Here is an 18,174-nt window from a genome sequence, read left to right on the forward strand (position 1 = left end):
ACTGGGGTACAGCAGGCCTTGGGCCCCCTCGCACTTATCTGTGGCCACACCTGGCTTTGTCTGTGTCTGTGACAGTCCCATCTTTCTGTGCCCTTTGGACCTTTCTCCCCCGTGGACAAACAGGGAAACGGAGGCCTCTGGCTGTGTGTCGCTTTGAGATGTGGATGGGGACTGAGTCCAGGCCTGCTCCGGCTGAGTTCTTTCTCTTCATCTCTGGCCATGCCAGGGCCACGACCCTGAAGCCCGCCCGACAGGCAGCCCCCAGCCCTTCTGGGAGGAGGGGCGGGGCGGCCCGGCGCCCCCAACCCCAACCCCACCGCGGAGATGCTGCGGAGGCCGGCAGCGCGGTCCGGCCAGGACCCCGGGGAGCCAGCGCCTGAGCCAGGGGTGGAGGAGCTGGGGGAGCAAGAGATTGGGCGGCTGTGGTCCTCCCAGGCACAAGTCCGGGGGCTGCCGTATGCCATGGTGGACAAGCGCTTCATCCGGTGGGTACACGCGGACCCACACGGCTGGAGATCAGACGGTGGGGGAGGGGGAGCCCCGAGAGGAAGCACCTGTTGAATGAGGGTACGAGTCACCGGCAGTGGGAAAAGTCCTCTGCCCCGTGGCCCTGCTCTGCCTGGCCCGGTGGGCACAGCGGGTGACTCAAGGGCGCCCCCATCGCCACCCCGTCCCAGGCAGCTGCGGGAGCCCCGGGGGGTGAAGACCCCTCGCTGGCAGCGATGGCGGCGCAGGGGGCAGACAGCGGGCCGGCGCCTAGGGGAGGCAGCGCGGAGGCTGGTCGGGGGCTTCGGCCTCTGGGAAGACGCCCTCTACGAGATCGGGGGTAGGACCCGCGCGCCCTCACCCCCACCTCCCCTCTCTGGAGTCTCCGTGTCCAGTTTAGAAGCCCAAGGAGGGCACCAGCCCGTTTGCCATTCCCCCCTCACCGACCCCCCCCCCCCACCAACAACCATCGCCCCCCATCCCATCATCCGCATCAGTTCCGCCCCAAGCGGGGCGCAAAACTCGATAGATGGCAGCACCCCCTGGTGGCCATCAGAGGTACTGCTAGGGCAGCCTCCAGGGCAGGGCCCTTAAACCGAGGTCCCCGCGAGGCTGGCCACCCACAGCCCTCGGATTCTCAGGGGGGCCCCTGGCTCGGTGCGGCCCTGAAGGACCCCCTCCTCTCCTCATAGGCCTCTTTGGCACCGGAATCCAGTCCTATTTCACCTTCCTTCGCTTCCTGCTGCTGCTCAACTTGCTGACCGTGCTCCTGACTGCAGGCTTCGTGCTGCTGCCCCTGGTCTGGCTCCGCCCCCCTGACACAGGCCCCTCCCTTAACTTCAGTGAGTGCCATACCCGCCGAGGGAATAGTGTCCCGGAGCCCACAGGCACCCCCGGGGACGCTGAGGGGCTGGTCCGGGGCTCAGGGTGTTGGGACAGCCCTACCCTCTGTGTCCCGGTCCCAGGCATCCTCCTGCATGAGTCCAGCCCTGGGACCCTCCCTGCCGGGCCGTGTTCATGACATACCTCCCAACATATCCTCAGGGCCCCGCTCGGGCCTCCCCAGGACTGGGGGCTATGGAGTAGATGTCCCTTGGGGACACTTCCCTATTGGTTTCCTCTCCCTCCCGACAGCCCTCCAGTGCCCTGGTGGCCTCCAGCCCCAGACTGGTGTTCCCAGATTCCACAATCAACTTTGGAATGTTTTAACCGGCAGGGTGAGTGGATTCTGCCTTCACTATGGGCCAGGGGGGCTGGGGGACCTGGAGAACTGGCCCCGGGGACCGCAGTCTAAGAGGACCCCAGTCCCTCCAAAGGCATTTTGGCTTCTAGAGAAATGGTTCTACACAAACAGGCTGGCGGGGACAGTGACAGGGTCAGAGAAAGGCTGAGGCCAGTATGCACAGCCCAGGCCCCTGGACACTTGCCCATGGCCCTCAGAGCCCAGCTGGGGGAGCGTCCAGGCCTGTGGACTAAGCACCACCCCACCGTCACCCCTGGGTGCCACTGAGGGGTTACCGTATAGACTCCCATGTGCCAATGTCTCTTCCTCGAAGCTGTGTGGCCTTGGGCAAGTTGCCTAACTGCTCTGAGACTGTAACATAGGGAGGCTCTCACTCCCTACCTGATGCGGGTGCTGTGAGTGTTAAAGAGCCGAGACCTGGAAAACACTTAGCACACACCTGCACGACCCGACCCGGTCCTTGTCATCCGCATCCCCAGGCCTTCAACACCACCTACCTCTTCTATGGCGCATACCGGGCAGGCCCGGAGAGCAGCTCGGCCTACAGCATCCGCCTGGCCTACCTCCTGAGCCCACTGGCCTGCCTGTTCCTCTGCTTCTGTGGGACTCTGCAGCGGTGAGAGCGGAGCCCCGGCCTCTACCTCCTTCCCGGGGGGGGGGGGGGTCTTCCCTGATCGCCCCTCCCCTGGCATGGCACCCCCAAGTTAGCAGGAGGGCCCGGCCCCTGTTCCCTAAGGCTCATCTATGGCTCCAGGGCCTGAACTCCGTGTCCCCAGCTGCAGAGCTCAGGGACAGGGGACACCGCCCCTGTCTCCCCACCCCCAATGATAGCTGAGGCCACAGGCTGCCCCCAGGACTGTCGGGGGCCTCCCACCCCAGACCTGAGCCAGGGCAGAGGCCCCTCCCCCATGAGCCCTGGCCTCCGGCCCCCTCCAGGATGGTAAAGGAGCTGCCACAGAGGCTGTTTCTGGGCCAAGACTACAGGTCACCTGTCAGTGTCAAAGTCTTCTCCTCCTGGGACTTCTGTATCCGGGGACAGGAAGCAGCCACCATCAAGAAGCACGAGATCAGCAACGAGTTCAAGGTGTGTGCAAGCGTGTGGTGCGCGTACGACTGGGTCTGTGAGCGGCCGTGGTTTGGAAGCGTGTGTCGGGGGTGTGTGCACACGCGCGTGCGTAGGGCGTTCCAGCCGGAGGTGGGGCTGTGCCGCTGTTTGGATGTGAGCAGACGCACACGGTGCGAGGTGCGGCGGTCTAGATAAGACCGGCCACCAGCCCTCAGCCTGCCCCCGCCCCAGGGTCGCCCCAACCTTGCCTGGATGCTGGCGGCCTGTCTCCTGACCAACACGGACCTGGGCCTGCGCTGTTTGAGGGCACCCGCCCCTTCCACGCACGCAGCACCCAGCCCCCACCTGTCTGTGTCCCCGCCCCCATGACAGGTGGAGCTGGAGGAAGGGCGTCGATTCCTGCTGATGCAGCAGCAGACCCGGACCCAGAGGGCCTGCCACCTGCTCACCTACCTGCGGGTCAATGTCCTCATCGGGCTCCTGGTGGTCGGGGCCATCAGCGCCATCTTCTGGGCCACCAAGTACTCACAGGACAACAAAGAGGTGCCTGGCAACTGACGCGCATGCATTTAATCCCGGCTAGAACTTGGCGGGGAGACGGGGCGGTCCCACTTTGCAGATGAGCAAGCTGAGGCTCAGAGAGGTTGAAAACAATCCGCCTGAGGCCACGACCAGGCCAGAGCGCCTGTCCCCGCGATAGCCTCCAGCCGCGAATAGCCCGCGGGCTTCCAGACGCCAGGCCCGCACCAGTTACATCTGAGGGGGTTGTAGGGCCCGAGGGAGCCGCTGGGGACCCCCCCAGCCCGTGCGCACCCCCTTACCTGCTTTTCCCCGCAGGAGTCTCTGTTCGTGCTGCTACAGTACCTGCCCCCGGGGGTCATCGCCCTGGTCAACTTTGTGGGTCCCCTGCTCTTTGTTTTCCTCATCCAGCTGGAGAACTACCCTCCCAACACTGAGGTCAACCTCACCCTTATCTGGTGAGTGCCATCCTTGGGGGTGACAGGGGGAACAGCGTGTGGAGGGGAAGGAACGGAGGGCCCGGGGGCACTTGAGGACGCCGCGTCCTGCTGCCCGTGTTGGTTACCGCCTGGCACCAGTGGTCCCGAGCAAGGGAAGGTATGCAGAAGCTTCCAGAAACATCTCAAGAGCCTCCGTCTAAAGCTTTCCAGTCCCTTCCTTCTAAAGTAAGCCAGCTGCCTGGACCAAGCACCAGCCATTCGGAGGGGCCAGTGACAAAACAGCCAGGAGGGGTTGGGAACCAGCCTCTTGCCCGGGAAAACCAGGAAGGTGGGAGGCACACAGCACCCACATGCCCCGAGGGTTTCCACCCCTCACCTTGACAACCTTCACCTGTGAAGTCGGGACCATCCTCATTCCCGTGCGAGCCTCAGTTTCCTCATCTGTCAAATGGGAATTGACAGATGAGGAAACTGAGGCTCGCACGGGTCAAGTGCCTCAGCCAAAGGCAAGCTCACCATGTCCGTTGGGTGCAGGTTCAAATGCAAGCCCCCCCCCTCGACCCCCATGCTCTGCTCTGTCTCCCCACTCAGGACGAGGATCTCGCCTTGGACCCCAAGCCCCTCCTTGAGCCCCTGCAGACTCCAGCTCAGCATTTCCGTCTCCCCCTCCACCCCCCTGCTTGGCTCTGCCGGCTTTCTCTCCTGCTTCCCCTGTGCAGAAGCTGTCTGGAGCCCATCCAGCTTTCCTCCAAGGCTGACTGTGGCTTGAAACTTTATTTTTGGAATAGGTAATAGCACACGCACGTGGTAAAAAAAAAAAAAAAAAAACTTCAAAATGCTGACAAAAAGCAAAGATAAAAAATAAGCCCCCACCCGCCCTGCCTCCCAGCCTCCCTCAACAGAACCACTGTTCGCAGCCAAACTCGTGTCACATGTCAGCTGAGAGTCTACACTTAGCTATAATGCGCATGAGACGGTTTGGGGTTAAAAGCCATCCTGCCTGTGTGATCCAGTCATGCAACACTCAGGAGTGCCCGTGGGCATGTTTGTGCTACGTGAGACCGTGTAAGCGGGCTAGGGTAGGAACGGAGCTCTCACCTGCTGCGAGAATATTAAACTCTAAACCAAGTGTGACAGCGGGGGGGGGGGGGGGGGGGCAGCTGGGCTACACAGTGTCTCCCACGCTGATTTAAAAACAGAACCCTTGCCTCATGAATCATCTGGAGACCACGATTCTGGGGAACACACCTTGGGCGACGTTGCCACCGGACAGAGTAGGCTGGAAGTCGGCCGGGCTCTGGAATCAGAGTGCGCCGGACCCCGGAGAGACATGATCTCCAACGGAGCTCAACCGCACATGTAACCTGGGTGGCTTGTGCCCACGTACCCGAGCCCCTTCCCCTGACACGGTCCCCCCCGCCCCCCCCCCCCAGGTGCGTGGTGCTGAAGCTGGCCAGCCTGGGAATGTTCTCCTTCTCTCTGGGCCAGACTGTGCTGTGCCTTGGCAGAAACAAGACCAGCTGTGAGTCCTTCGGCTACAACGCCTGTGATTACCAGGTGGCTGGTGGCTCCATCCAGGCCTGTCCCTTCTGTCCTCGTCCCTCTCCGGTCTCACCTTTGGGAGAGAGCGCGCTGCACTCCTCCAGGGGGCACTGTTCACAGCACGCTGGGCAGGGCGGCAGCCCTAGCTGGGGGGGGGGGGGGCGGAGGGGGGTCCCTGCTCAGCTCTTCCCCTGGAGGCCCCCGTTCTAACTTAGCAATCCTATTGGGTCCAGGCAGGGCTCCTACAACACAGAGGCCCCCAGTGGGTGGGCGAGGGGCGGCCGGGGACCCTGGGTGACACGTGCCCCTCTGCTCCAGTGCTGGGAGAACGCGGTCGGGGAAGAGCTGTACAAGCTGAGCATCTTCAACTTCCTCCTCACGGTGGCCTTTGCCTTCTTTGTCAGCCTGCCTAGGAGGTGAGCCCCGGGGACACCATGGGGAGACCTGGGGGCGGCGGGGGTGACCCGGGCGTGTCTGGGGGATGGCCGGTGGCCACAGCCAAGGGTGAGCAGTTCTTCCCACCACACGCTCGGCGCGACTGAGTGTGTGACGGTCAGTGGTCACGACTGCTGTGGGTATCTGGACGCTCCCCTCCCCCAGGCTGCTGGTGGAGCGGTTCTCAGGCTCTTTCTGGGTCTGGCTGGACCGGGAAGAGTTCCTGGTGCCCAAGAATGTCCTGGACATTGTGGCCGGCCAGACGATCACCTGGATGGGCCTCTTCTACTGTCCCCTGCTGCCTCTGCTCAACAGTGTCTTCATCTTCCTCACCTTCTACATCAAGAAGGTGAGGGCTCGTGGGCTGGGAGGGGGCCGGAGGGGCACTGCGTGGGCGCCTGAGCCAGCGGCAGCGGAGCCCGGCTCCCGTCCCGCTTCCGCCCAGCCCCCCAGTGGCACTGCCCTGGGCCTCGGGCTCCCCCGGCTCACAGCCTCCCCACCTGCTGCCGCCTCCCCCAGTACACCCTGATGAGGAACTCCAAGGCCTCTCCCCGAAGATTCCGCGCCTCCAGCTCCACCTTCTTCTTCCAGCTGGTGCTCATCCTGGGCCTGCTCCTGGCCGTCGTGCCTCTGGGCTATGTGGTCAGCAGGTGAGGGCAGCAGAGGTGCCCGAGGCTGGGGGGCAGGCAGCCCCTCCTCGCCCGGGGCCCTGACGCCAGCCCCACCCTGGCTGTCTCTCCCCAGCATCCACTCCTCCTGGGACTGCGGCCTCTTCGCCAACTACGCGGCCCCCTGGCAGGTGGTCCCAGAGCTGATGGCCCTCCGGCTCCCGCCCTCTGGCCAGCGTGCCCTCCGCTACCTGGGCTCCCACGCCTTCAGCTTCCCCGTCCTCATCCTGCTCAGGTGCCTCTCAGGCCAGCAGGGGCCAAGAGGGGGCACACCTGGGAGGGCGTCCGTCCTTCGATGAGCACCCCCAGACACTCTCATGGGATCTGGGAGCAAGACAAGGAGAGGCAGGGGGGCAGGGTCCTAGAGGACAGAGCTTGGGCCCAAAGGCAGGTAGCCCTGGGCAGCCCCCTCGAGCAGGTACCTTGTGTGACCCACGGAGACACATGATCCCTCCTGCAGGCACACTAAAAACCTGCAGTTGAGGTATTCTTACGGCCCTTTAGAGGAAAGAGGCTGCCAGGGGGAGGAAGGACAGGAGAGAGAAAGGTGTCTGCAGACAGAAGAACCCCGGAAGGCGTTAAGACACTGGGGTGGGGAGAGAGGAAGTAGGGGAGGCACCTGCCCTCCAGGGATAGCTGACCTTGGATTCCTGTCTGTCCAAAGCCTTGTCCTGACCGTCTGCGTCTCCCAGTCCCAGGCCAATGCGAGGGCCATCCAGCGGATCCGGAAGCAACTGGTGTGGGTGAGTGTCCGCTGGGCTGGGGAGGGGTCACACCTCGCCCCGGAGCGTGGCCTCAGGCCGGGAGCCAGATGACAGGCCTATGGCCTTAGGCTTGGGAACGCGGGGTTGATAGAATGTGGCTCTGGTTGAGGGAGGGGCGGGGCCCTGGTGGGGGGCGTGGCTTCTTTCTGGAGGCGGTACTACTGGGGGCGTGGTCTCTGGCTTCACGGAGGCGTGGGGCGTGGCCTCTGGGTGGGGCGAGGCTTGGGCGGGGCAGGGGCGGGGCAGGGGACCCGGCACGGCGGATTTCGTAGGTGCAGCTGCGGGGCCGGCTGCTCGTCCCGGCCGGCTCCGGGGTGAAGGCGCCGCTCGTTACCGGCCGCTCGCTCTCCCCCAACCCCCGCAGCAAGTCCAGGAAAAGTGGCACCTGGTGGAGGACCTGTCGCGGCTGCTGCCGGAACCGGGCTCCGGCGACTCTGTGGGGCCCGAGGCCCTTCACTCCCGAGCTTCGCGCCCGCGATCCTTCTGCCCTGGATTCCCGTGCCCCGGCTCCCCGGGCCCCAGGACCCCCAGGCCCGGACCTTGCCTCGAGGATCCCCCTGGGCTCTTCGGTGACCCGGGCCCCGCGCGTAGATTCCGCCTTCCCAGCGGCTCAGAGCTGTAGCGTCGACCCCTGCCTCGGGCCCGGAGCCTCCCCGGGGCTCAACCCACCTCCCCCACCAGAGTCCCCCTGGCCCCAAGCTCCTGCCCCTCCCCGTGCCGGACAACACTGCCCCTCTCAGTGGGCCTTCCAGCAGGACGCAGGAGAGCCCCCGGGCAGCAGGAAAATATGGTAACTTGTATTTCTATTTTTAGCCCGGTCCTGTAAAGTTTCTCTTTTTGTTGGATGGTTTATAACGTACATAATACATTAGCATAGTAACCCACGAATGCGATCTATAAATACACACCCACCGGAAGTGCTCAGAAAGTGTTTCCTGTGGGGAGCGCCGCTGACATCTACGCGAAGGGCAAGACCGGGCCGCCGCTGAGCACGCCTGCACTAGGGGCTTGCTGTGCTCTGAGTGCACATTGCTGCCCCCTGCGCCCCTCACCCCCAACCAGCCTCCTGCTATCCCTTCTCCACCTATGAGAGTACTGAGACCCACAAGTGATGCTGGAGTCACCAAGCAGCAGAGCTGGGCCCAGAGCCACACTACACCAGCATGGTGCATTCCTGCCCCCTGACCGGGGTGGAGGGGGGGGGGGGGCAGGGGTGCTTCCAGACCTTACCCGAGTCTGAGTAACAGATGGTCCACGGCCAGCCTCTCCCTGGCAGGATTCTTCAGGGTCTTCTATTCTGACCCAGGACCCCACATCAACAAAGTGGGCCTCCTCAGGAACCCGGAACAGAGGTCCCTTGGCCCTAGCTTCTACAGAACCTGTTCTCTAACTCTCCTCCATGCCCCCCAAGACCCCCGCCCTCACGTTCAGTTGACCTCGAGGAGTGGCGGGGCTGGTGGCAGGGCGGCGCCCCACAAGAGCTGTGAGACAAGTGCAGACCTGCATTGTTGGACACACCCGAGAGTCAGCCTGGGGAGGGGGTGGAGCCAGTGGGCCATGGAGCAGGGAGGCAGCCCAGGGCCTCCACCCCCACCCCTGCAGTGACTCTCAGCCTTAGAGAACTGGCCCTGTGCCAGGACTGCTGATGTGCTCGGCCCAGGTGCAGACAGCGGCCGGGCATCGGGACTTTCTAAAGCTGCCCGATGACTCTCCCCCGCAGCCAGGGCTGAGAATGCTGGCCCCAAGAACTTTCAGGAGGGAGGGTCAGGAGAAACCCCATGACGTGCTTGGAAAACCTCTACTTCCTCCGGCAGCCTGGCACCCGGCAGGACTCCCAGGCTGGAGGCGGCTCTGGCCCACTGCCCTCGGGCCCAGGCCCTCACGTGGGCATTGGAGGTTGGACCGGTTCACCTCCTCCCGTCGCTGTCCTCTCTCACCCACCCGGTGCCACATGACCCGTCAGTCTGTCAACAACTGCAGGGCCCTGTTCCGGGGAAACACGTGGTGCTGTGTGCTCGGTCAGGGGAGGGCCATTGGCCTGTCTCGGGTGAAAGTGACACATGTTATTAACAAGACCGAGAGTGGCCCTGACCTGCAGCGATAGTATCCCGTGGGAGCTTGGTAGAAATGCATCTTCTCAGGCTCCACGGATCCGGAACAGAAACTCAGGGTGGAGCCCAGCACCGTCTGGTGATGAGCCTCCGGGGGTGATGCTCTTCTGGCCCAGAGTGGTAGAAGGCTGCACCGAAACACCAGGGCCCTTTCCTTATCACTTTCTCATGCTTCAGCAAACCTTTGCTGAGAATCGGGCAAGTGCAACACCAGGGAGAAGACAATCAAAGTCTGGGCCCGTTTGCTCAGCCACAACGTGGGGCTCACGGCACCCTCCTCTGAGGGTTAAATGAGCAATTACTTATCAAGTGTCCTGATGTGTGCCTTGAGTAACTGAGGTTGTATTATAGCCCCAGCTCCACACACTCTAGGTGACCTGGGTCCTGATGAGTCCCGTCCTACATGCAGCCTGCAGAGAGAAGAGACAGAAGAGCTCAGAGGACCAGCCTCCTCTGAAAACACCGACACAGGTGGTCGCTGGAGAGGGCTCCTGGCTGGGGCAGGAGAGATGCCCTAGCCATCAAAGTCCTGGGGGGAATGTTCCTCGGGTCCGCCCACCACCTCTCCTCCGACCTGGATGGAAGGAGGAGGCTTCTCATGAATTGCCTGAGCTCAGACCCCATCCCCGGAGCACAACATGGAGGAAAAGACGTGAGCTTCGGGGCCTCCCCGGGAGACAGGTGGGCAGCAACCTAGACCATCCTTCTGTCCTTCTGCAATCATTAATTCCTTCGATTCCTTCCCCCAACCATGTCAGCAGAGTGAGGACAGGCTTTGTGAAAGGGAATTTGGCTAGGAAACTGAGGGGAGGTACCCTTGCTCCCCAAATGCAGGGAGGTAGGTGATCCCACGGGGCACATCCTCGAGGAACGAGCCACGATCTGGGGGGCAAGTGACAGATGCTGGTTCTGGCCTGCTGGGGAGAAGGGGAGCCACCAAGGCGCTGACCCATCTAGTCCCCAGGTGAGCTCCAAGCCATCTGCCCCCTGGGCTCTGGCTACAGGCCCCTCATCCTTCCTGCTGCTCACAGGTGGCAGGGTCATCCGTTAGACCAGCTTCTCAACGTGCCCAGATGTCACAGGCCCCAGTGGCTTTCCCTGAGCAGGGCCGGGGTACCCAGAGGCAGCTGTCCCTGCCTTCCTTGGGTCAGGTGCTCACCCCTGGGCTGTATGGGGCATGGGCATGTGGTCAGCCTGTGAAGCTTGGTAGGAAGAACAGCTCCCACCAGAAGCAAATGGTCCGCTGGGGGCGGGACATCTTCCCTGAGGAAGGCTGTCACAATGGGGCACCCTAATTGAACACCCTAATTGAACGTGGCTATAAAGAGGTCCCGCCGGCCCAGCAGCCCCAGGTTTGGCTCAGGAGGAGCCCGGCTGCCACACCTTACCTGCTCCCTCGCTCCAGGCGGCCCTGAGCCCCCTGCCCTGAGCACCCCCAGCCCTGGTCTGGCCTTAGTGTTCTCTGTTTTCCTGGCTCACTCCCACCCTTCTCCCCAGATCCGGTGAGCTCTGTTGCACACTGCTAAAAAGGCCATGCATGCCACCCGTACGTGATGTGGTTTGGCCTCCTTTTAGACTGGCTGGCATCGGTCCTGGGGAATGACCACTGTCCGCAGGTGTGAGAAAGGGCCCCCATGCCACTCTGAGTTCAAGGGCAGTCCTGGAGCACCGTGCCTGCCACACTGCATCACCGTCCGGGGGTGACCAGGGGCCTCATCCAGTCTGAGCTCTAATTTGGGGGCTGAGCCCAGTGTCAGCCACCCAGCAGGTGCCCGACAGGGGGTCACTAACGAACTGGTGTGACATGAGCAGAGATGGCCTCTCCTGCCTGTGTCTCCAGCGGGTTCATCCCACCAGATACCCTGCCCGTAAGTCAGACTCCCCTGGGTGGGGGGGGGGGGGGGGTTGGGGAAAGAATAACAGCCCATCCCCATCATCCAGAATAATGACCCCATCTCAAATCAGAAGATTAGCAACCTTGGGGCACCTGGGTGGCTCAGTTAAGTATCAGACTCTTGATTTTGGCTCAGGTCATGATCGTGCAGTTTGTGGGTTCTGGCCCCGCATCTTGGGATTCTCTCTCCCTCCCTCTCTCTCTGCCTCTGTCTCTCTCTCTCTCCCAAAATAAATAAATACACTGAAAAATATATACTAACAACCTTAATACCCCTCTGCCAGTAACATACATATTCCAGGGTTTACGACGCCAACATCTACCTACCAAACAGGCCCAGGCCCCTACAGCCCAGCAATGGCAGCTGAGTGTAAGCCCTGGTTTAGTTCCCAGGCCCAGGGGCCTACTAATTCCCCGGGGGGGCGGTGCGGGGGCCTAGCTGTTCTGGGCCCAGCCCTGGTTGCTGAGCCCATGGGGTGCTGTGGCCTCCGGGTTATCTCCTTGTTGCAGGAACCCACCCTGGGAGCCTCCTAGGGGCCCCAGAGTGGAGGTGGCCCTGTTGAGGGAGCTCTCGTGAGCCTGAGCAGAGGGTCCTCTGCCAGCAGAGGCATGAGGCTCCTTCAGCTGCTCTGCTTGGCCCTGCTGGGTGAGCCACTGGGGACATCGCGCGGGGGGCAGAAGGGAGCCCTGCCAGGGCCTCGGGGAAGCAGGCTCGTGCAGGGGTGCCAGTGAGCACAGGAGAGGGACCTGGAGGCACAGACACTTCTGGAAGCGCAGGAGAGAGGGAGAGACGTGGGCTTGGGTCTCAGACCAGCCCCTTGTGGCCCCGTTACCGATCGCGGCATCATTCTGGGCCCGCTATGTACTCATCCACAAAATGACTGATGACACCAAATGTTGAGGCCTCGAAAGAGCTTTGGTGAGTGAAGACGCTTGCTGAGTCCTAGGCTTCCCTTCTGGCCTCGGCAGGAGGCTCTCGGGGTGGCCTCTGCGTCCTGGGCTCTCTGCTTACTCCCCTATCACCCTCGCCTCTGGAAGCCACCAGCAGCTTCTCTGCGGAGCAGGAGGAGGGCGAGTGGCCCCCGTGAAGGAGACGGCTGGTGGAGGTTGCTGATAGAGAGGGGGTGTTTGTTGGCAGACAGCTGGACGATTCTGGAACTTGGCCTCAACTCCTGCGGGGTCTTGGGGGGGGTGCGGAGAGGAGCGGGGTGAGCAGGCCGGTGTGGGACCTCCAGGGGCTATGGGGCCAGGAGAGTGCTGGCTTCCACCTGGGCTGTGGTGGGGGAGGGAGAGGGAGCAGCGCGCATGTCCCTGGGCAGGCGTGTCCAGTCTTTTTACCCCAGGGGCCCGATCTGGAACAGGAGCCCTTCCTGGAGCCCCCCAGCTCTGCCAGGTGGGGGTGGCCCCAGAGAGGGCTGGGGGCATTCCAGTGGGGCGTCTCTGCCCAGAGGAAGAGGAAGTCCAGGCTTCCTCAGAGGTCCGGCCAAGGGAGTCTGACTTACTCTCAGAGGCAGCCGGAGGGTGGCAGGGTCCCCGCTCTCCACCAGGGGGCGGTACAGAACCACAGAACCGGGGGGGGGGGGGGGGGGGGACACGCTCCTGGGCCCGCCTCCGCGCCTGCCTCCCGCCCTGCTCTGCCCCCGCCCCCATTTCTAGCCCTGTGACCCTTAAGGTCAAGGTGGTGGGTCACCTCCTCCTCTCCACCAGGCTGGGGGCTGGCGCGCCTCCCTGACTTATCTCAACCGTTACCTTCCCTGGGTCACTGGGTCACAGAATTGGCACCTGCCCCTATTCCACTGAAGGGTGGGCCTCGCGCGAAGGCGGCAGAGGCAGAACTATCATTTCCTCATTCGCTTTAAAAACAAACGCGTCAGTTGTGGTGTTTCTGCTAAAAAGAGACAGCAGCTTGAGGCGGCAGACATTCCTGTCCCCGACCCCGGGAAGTACCTGTCCCCCCCCTCCCCCTCCCCCCCCCCCCCCCGTCTGCCCCCCCTGCCCCGCCCCTGCCTTCTGCTCAGAGTCTTACCCAACAACCCTTGCTAACCCAACTCCTGAGAGACCAGCTGCTAAATCATTCATTCATTCAGCACAGCCTGTTGGAGCACCTGTTCAGTGCCAGGCACTGTTCTAGGCCCCAAGATGGATACACAGGTGCAGAAGCAAAACAGAGGTCTCCTGTCCTCACAAAGCTTACTTTCCAGTGGGGCTGGGAGGGGGGACACAGACAACAGCGAAAATAAGCGATTTGCACAGTGTGCTGGGATGTGGTACGTTCTAGAGAAAAGCAAGCAGGTAAGAGAAGGGAGTATGGGGTGGGGCGGGGCGGGGGCAGCAGCATTTACTGGGAGATCGTCACTGAGAAGGAGACACCCAAGCTGGAGGAGGAAATGGCCGGTGAGGCCTGAACGCAGGAAGCAGTAGGGAGGGGAGAGCTTGATGGGGAGGAGGGTTGAGCAGTTACAGGGGCAGGGTTTGCGCCGAAGACCTGGGCCGCTTTCCCCTTCGTGGGTTCTGTGTTGAGAAGAGACGGGATGGGAACCACGGGGGCGTCCCAGGGGCCTTCGGGCTGCTCCCCGGATCCAGAGGCGAGATTTGGTGATAGCCAGAGCCCTGGGGGGGGGGGGGGGGAGCGATCAAGACATTCTGGAGGTCAGGCCAGTGGCACGTGCTGAGGATACTAGGTGATGTGCTGCGAAAGAGCCGCGGGAGACGATCCCGAGGTTTTTGGCCCGAGCGACTCAGAGGACTGGCTAAGTGAAGTGGAGTCTTGTGCGGCTAAACGCCTCAGTGGGAGCAAGAAAGTTGGACACGAGAGATTGGAAGTGAAGGAACCGAAGAACCAAGATACTGGAAAGAGTATCTCTGTGTGTTTTGAAATCCCCAAGAGGGGGGTGGGAGGGAGGGGAGGGTGGGTGATGGGTACTGAGGAGGGCACCTTTTGGGATGAGCACTGGGTGTTGTATGGAAACCAGTTTGACAGTAAACTTCATATACTGAAAAAAAAAAATGAAATCCCCAAGAATTCGGGCAAGTGTGGTACCGTGGGAACCGGGGGCAAGAATCTTCAGGGAGTGATGGGCGTTTCTAGGTAATGGTAGCCCAGGGGAGCAGGGCAGAATACGTCTGAAGATACGAGGTTCCAGGATGGTGTTTAGGGAGGAAGGAGGGAGACTAGTCCAGAAGTGTCGAGGGGAAGTCCACCCCTGTCCTCCCAGGTCAGTGCTGGGGAGGCTGTGGGGGACCCCCAGCACCAGGGACAACAGCTAGGGTAGGCGGAGCTGGGGGCCTGGGGGTCCCCGTGGGGCTGCCATGAACACAGGACAATGTTCTCATCCAGCAGGTGGGGGGAGGGGGATCTGGTTGAAGCATAGATCCAAGCTAGATCGTAACTCCCTCCCCGAGCGAGAGCAAAGGAACCTCGGATTGTCCCCCATTCGTTCCTAAAACCTGTTTGGAATTTTTGAGTGACGTTCTAGACCACTTCATAAGAGCCACATTGGAGGGGGTGCTGTATTAATTCCTTGGGGCTGCAGCCAATTACCCCCGGAGGTGGGGGCAGGGTAGGGCTGGAAGGTATGTTTTGGGAAGACACAATTCAACCCTCAAAGGTGGGCTGGCTGTTCAGCATCAGATCCCTGGGCCCCACCTTAGGTCTAAGAAATTGGATCTTTGGGTTTGGGACTCAAATCTCCAAGCCTCCGGTTATGACACACACACAAGTCTGGAGAGCGGCCTAGACACAGGGGCGGCGGCAGCTCCGCTCTCCCCGCTTACACCCCAAGGGGCTTCCTTCTTCCCTTAGCAACAGAAGGAGGCTCTGCGCGGCCACCCACTCAGCCCAGCGCAGCCTGGCTCTGCTTCGGGTCTGAGCGTGGGCTTGTCTCCACTCCACCGCATCATTCCAGTGCTCTGACGCGGTGATGAATTTTTAAGTGCGTGCCGGAGCACTCACTACCCGTGGGTTAAATGCATCAACTAAACAATCAAAAGACGAAGACCACGCCGCCCGCCGGTCCTGAAAAGTGACCCCCCCCCCCTGCACCCCACCCCCACCCCCCTTACAGAGCTCACGGGACTCTGGTCTGTGAGCTTATGTAAATCAAGCTTCTATTAATGGCCATCGAAATGGAAACAAAGGCGGCCAGCTTTTCCTTTGAACTTTTATAGGTCCTCCTTCCGTTGAAGGGAGCAAAAAAAAAAAAAAAAAAAAAAAATGTCTCCAGACACAAAGGTCCCCTGGAAGCAAGGCCACCTCTGGTGGAGAACCTCTGATCTAGAAAGAACTATGCTTAGGGGTCAGAAACTTCAGGACTCCTGGGAAATGTCTCTGGAGGAAGAACATTCTGGTTGGTTCCAGTTCTCTGCTCGGTGAGCAGTTTTCTGATGGCGGTGCGATTTCCAGAGCGAGTGTGCCCAGCGGGGCAAGGGTGGTGCACAAGGTATATATTTCGATTTGGTAAACCCTCTTCTCTACGCCCCCAAGCACTGCCCCCGCACACTATTTTTTTAATGTTTATTATTTATTTTGAGAGAGAGAGAGAGAGTCATATATGTCTTCCAGTTTGCTTCTTCCTCCTTTTTATATGTTTATTTTTGAGAGAGAGACAGACAGAGCACGAGTGGGGGAGGGGCAGAGAGAGAGGGAGACCCAGAATCCCAAGCTGGCTCCAGGCTCTGAGCTGTCAGCACAGAGCCCAACGGGGGGGCTCGAACTCACGAGCCCTGAGGTCATGACCTGACCCGAAGTCATACACTCAACCGACTGAGCCCCCCAGGCGCCCTTCCCGCCCCCCCCCCCACTATTCTTCAACAGGCACCATTAACATGAACAATCCGACCCTCCCCCGCAAACCCCCATTCCGAAAGCAGTTCTGTTTCCTCCTGGCCTCTCTGCCTTGGAGAATTCACTATTGGCAGCGAGAGGGCCAGCCAGTAGGAAGCTCTTAGAAATGTCTTCTGCATCAGGTCCATTCCAGGATCCGCCTACAAAACAAAGAAGTTACTTCCAAGTTCCGCGTCTTGATGGACGAGCGCCTTCGGGGCGTGGCCGGGCAATGGGTCTGGTCCTGGGTTTTCCAGGGGCTGGGAGCGTCCCGTCTCCTTCCGGAATCCTGCTTTCCCAAGTGGCATCTTTCTCTCTGGCTCAGCTGGTCCCTGTGGATCTGGGTCATACCCTTTACCCTCGCCTTCCGAGGGTCCCTTTAAACCAGACATTGACCCCTCTGGGAGCAGGGGCCGGGCATCCCAGGCACCCTGGTGGGTCTGGCAGAGGAGGCCTCTGATACCAGGCGGCAGACAGGCCTTCCCGGTCTCAGGTCTCAGCTCCCCCTTCCCTCCCCCGTCCAGCATCAGGTCCGAGCTCGGGGCCAGCCGACTTGGCACCTAACTTGTCTCTATCTCGGTGAGGAAATCCCCAGCTCGGCGCGTCCTCGAAGCGCGCACTTTATCGCATTAGGAGATGCCTGGACCGCGCATGCGCTCCCGGCTGGACATGCGCACTAGGAGCTGCCGTCTCCTGTAGCGGGTGGTTCAGCCAACCAACCCGAGATGGGTGGTGTCACCATGAGGCACACCAACGCCTGTCCTGCGAGTTCCAGTCGACAGACTTGTTGAATCTAGAAGTTGAATCCAGCGTCCGCTCTCCCGACCTCTGTTCAAACCTCTCCGTGCTTCCTACTCACATCCTGATTTCATTTTGTTTTTGTAGTAAAATATTCTGGACAAAAAAGAGTCTAAGTCCCAGAGGTAGACTTTTATCCAGTAGGGTTTCTTTCCTTCCTTCCTTCCTTCCTTCCTTCCTTCCTTCCTTCCTTCCTTCCTTCCTTCCTTCCTTCCTTCCTCCTTTCTTCTTCTTTTTCTCTCTTCCTCCTTCCCTCCCTCTATCTTTTCCCTCCCCCCTCCCCTCCCCTACTTTTCTCCTTTCTAAATTGAGGTGAGGTGAATTTCACTTAGCACAAAATTAACCATTTTAAAGTGACGATTCACAGCATCTGATGCATTCACAATGTTGTGCAACCACACTTCTATCTAGTTCCAGAACATTTCCATCACCCCGAAAGGAAAGCCGCTACACAACTAGCGGTCACTTCCCATTTCCCCCTCCGCCGGCCCCTGGCCACTACCAGTCTGCTTTCTGTCTCAGGATTTTCCTATTCTGGACATTTCCCACGAGCGGAATAGAACAGATGTTGCCTTTTTTGTCTGACTTCCTTCCCCGGGCATAACGTTTTTAAGGTTCGTCTGTGCCGTAGCATGGATCGGAACGTCACTCCCTTTTTATTTTTTTATTTTTATTTTATTTTATTTTTGAGAGAGAGAGAGAGACAGAGTCCGAGCAGAGGAGGGGCACAGAGAGAGGGAGACACAGAATCCGAAGCAGGCTCCAGGCTCCGAGCTGTCAGCACAGACCCTGACGCGGGGCTCAAACTCACAAACCGTGAGATCATGACCTGAGCCGGTTGGGCGCCCAACCGACTAGCCACCCAGGAGCTCCTAGAATCCAGATTCTTCTAAGTGACAGTTCTTGTTCTGAAGGAACATGTATTCCAGTAAAAGGGTCAATACTGAAAAAATATAAATAGGGGCTGCCAGATAAATTTTGCACAGGACATACTCATACCGAAAAATTATTCATTATTTACCTGAAACTCAAATTTAACTGGGCATCCTGTATTTTTATTTGGTAAGTCTGGCAACCCAGAATGTACCATAAGAACAAAACCAAATGTGAAATTGTGTGGTACACACTACAAGTAGGGTTGAAACCCAGACATAAGACAGATGGAAGGGCGCCTGGGTGGCTCAGTCGGTTAAGCGTCCGACTTCAGCTCAGGTCGTGATCTCACAGTCTGTGAGTTCGAGCCCCATGTCGGGCTCTGTGGTGACAGCTCGGAGCCTGGAGCCTGCTTTGGATTCTGCGTCTCCCTCTCTCTCCGCCCCTCCCCTGCTCATGCTCTGTCTCTCTCTGTCTCAAAAATATAAATAAATAAATAAATAGATAAATAAA

General features: G+C 60.3%; 1 protein-coding gene across 2 annotated transcripts; it reads left to right on the plus strand.

Annotated features, from left to right (window-relative positions):
* Positions 1 to 324: 324 nt before the first annotated feature.
* TMC8 (transmembrane channel like 8) lies at positions 325 to 8,091 on the plus strand. Of its 2 annotated transcripts, none has more exons than XM_027052179.2 (15): positions 325 to 485; positions 678 to 826; positions 1,179 to 1,328; positions 1,621 to 1,703; positions 2,209 to 2,345; positions 2,666 to 2,813; positions 3,168 to 3,338; positions 3,633 to 3,772; positions 5,188 to 5,311; positions 5,615 to 5,712; positions 5,897 to 6,080; positions 6,251 to 6,381; positions 6,476 to 6,634; positions 7,064 to 7,142; positions 7,528 to 8,091. In XM_027052179.2, the coding sequence occupies exons 1-15, from the start codon at positions 325 to 327 to the stop codon at positions 7,783 to 7,785; spliced, it is 2,172 nt and encodes a 723-aa protein (XP_026907980.1). In that variant the 3' UTR covers positions 7,786 to 8,091. The 2 variants fall into 2 exon arrangements, with proteins under 2 accessions (XP_026907980.1, XP_026907982.1); XM_027052181.2 differs by having other exon boundaries at positions 6,323 to 6,381.
* Positions 8,092 to 18,174: the final 10,083 nt, after the last annotated feature.

The sequence above is a fragment of the Acinonyx jubatus genome, chromosome E1 (assembly GCF_027475565.1).
Source record: "Acinonyx jubatus isolate Ajub_Pintada_27869175 chromosome E1, VMU_Ajub_asm_v1.0, whole genome shotgun sequence".
NCBI classification, from domain to species: Eukaryota; Metazoa; Chordata; class Mammalia; order Carnivora; family Felidae; genus Acinonyx; species Acinonyx jubatus.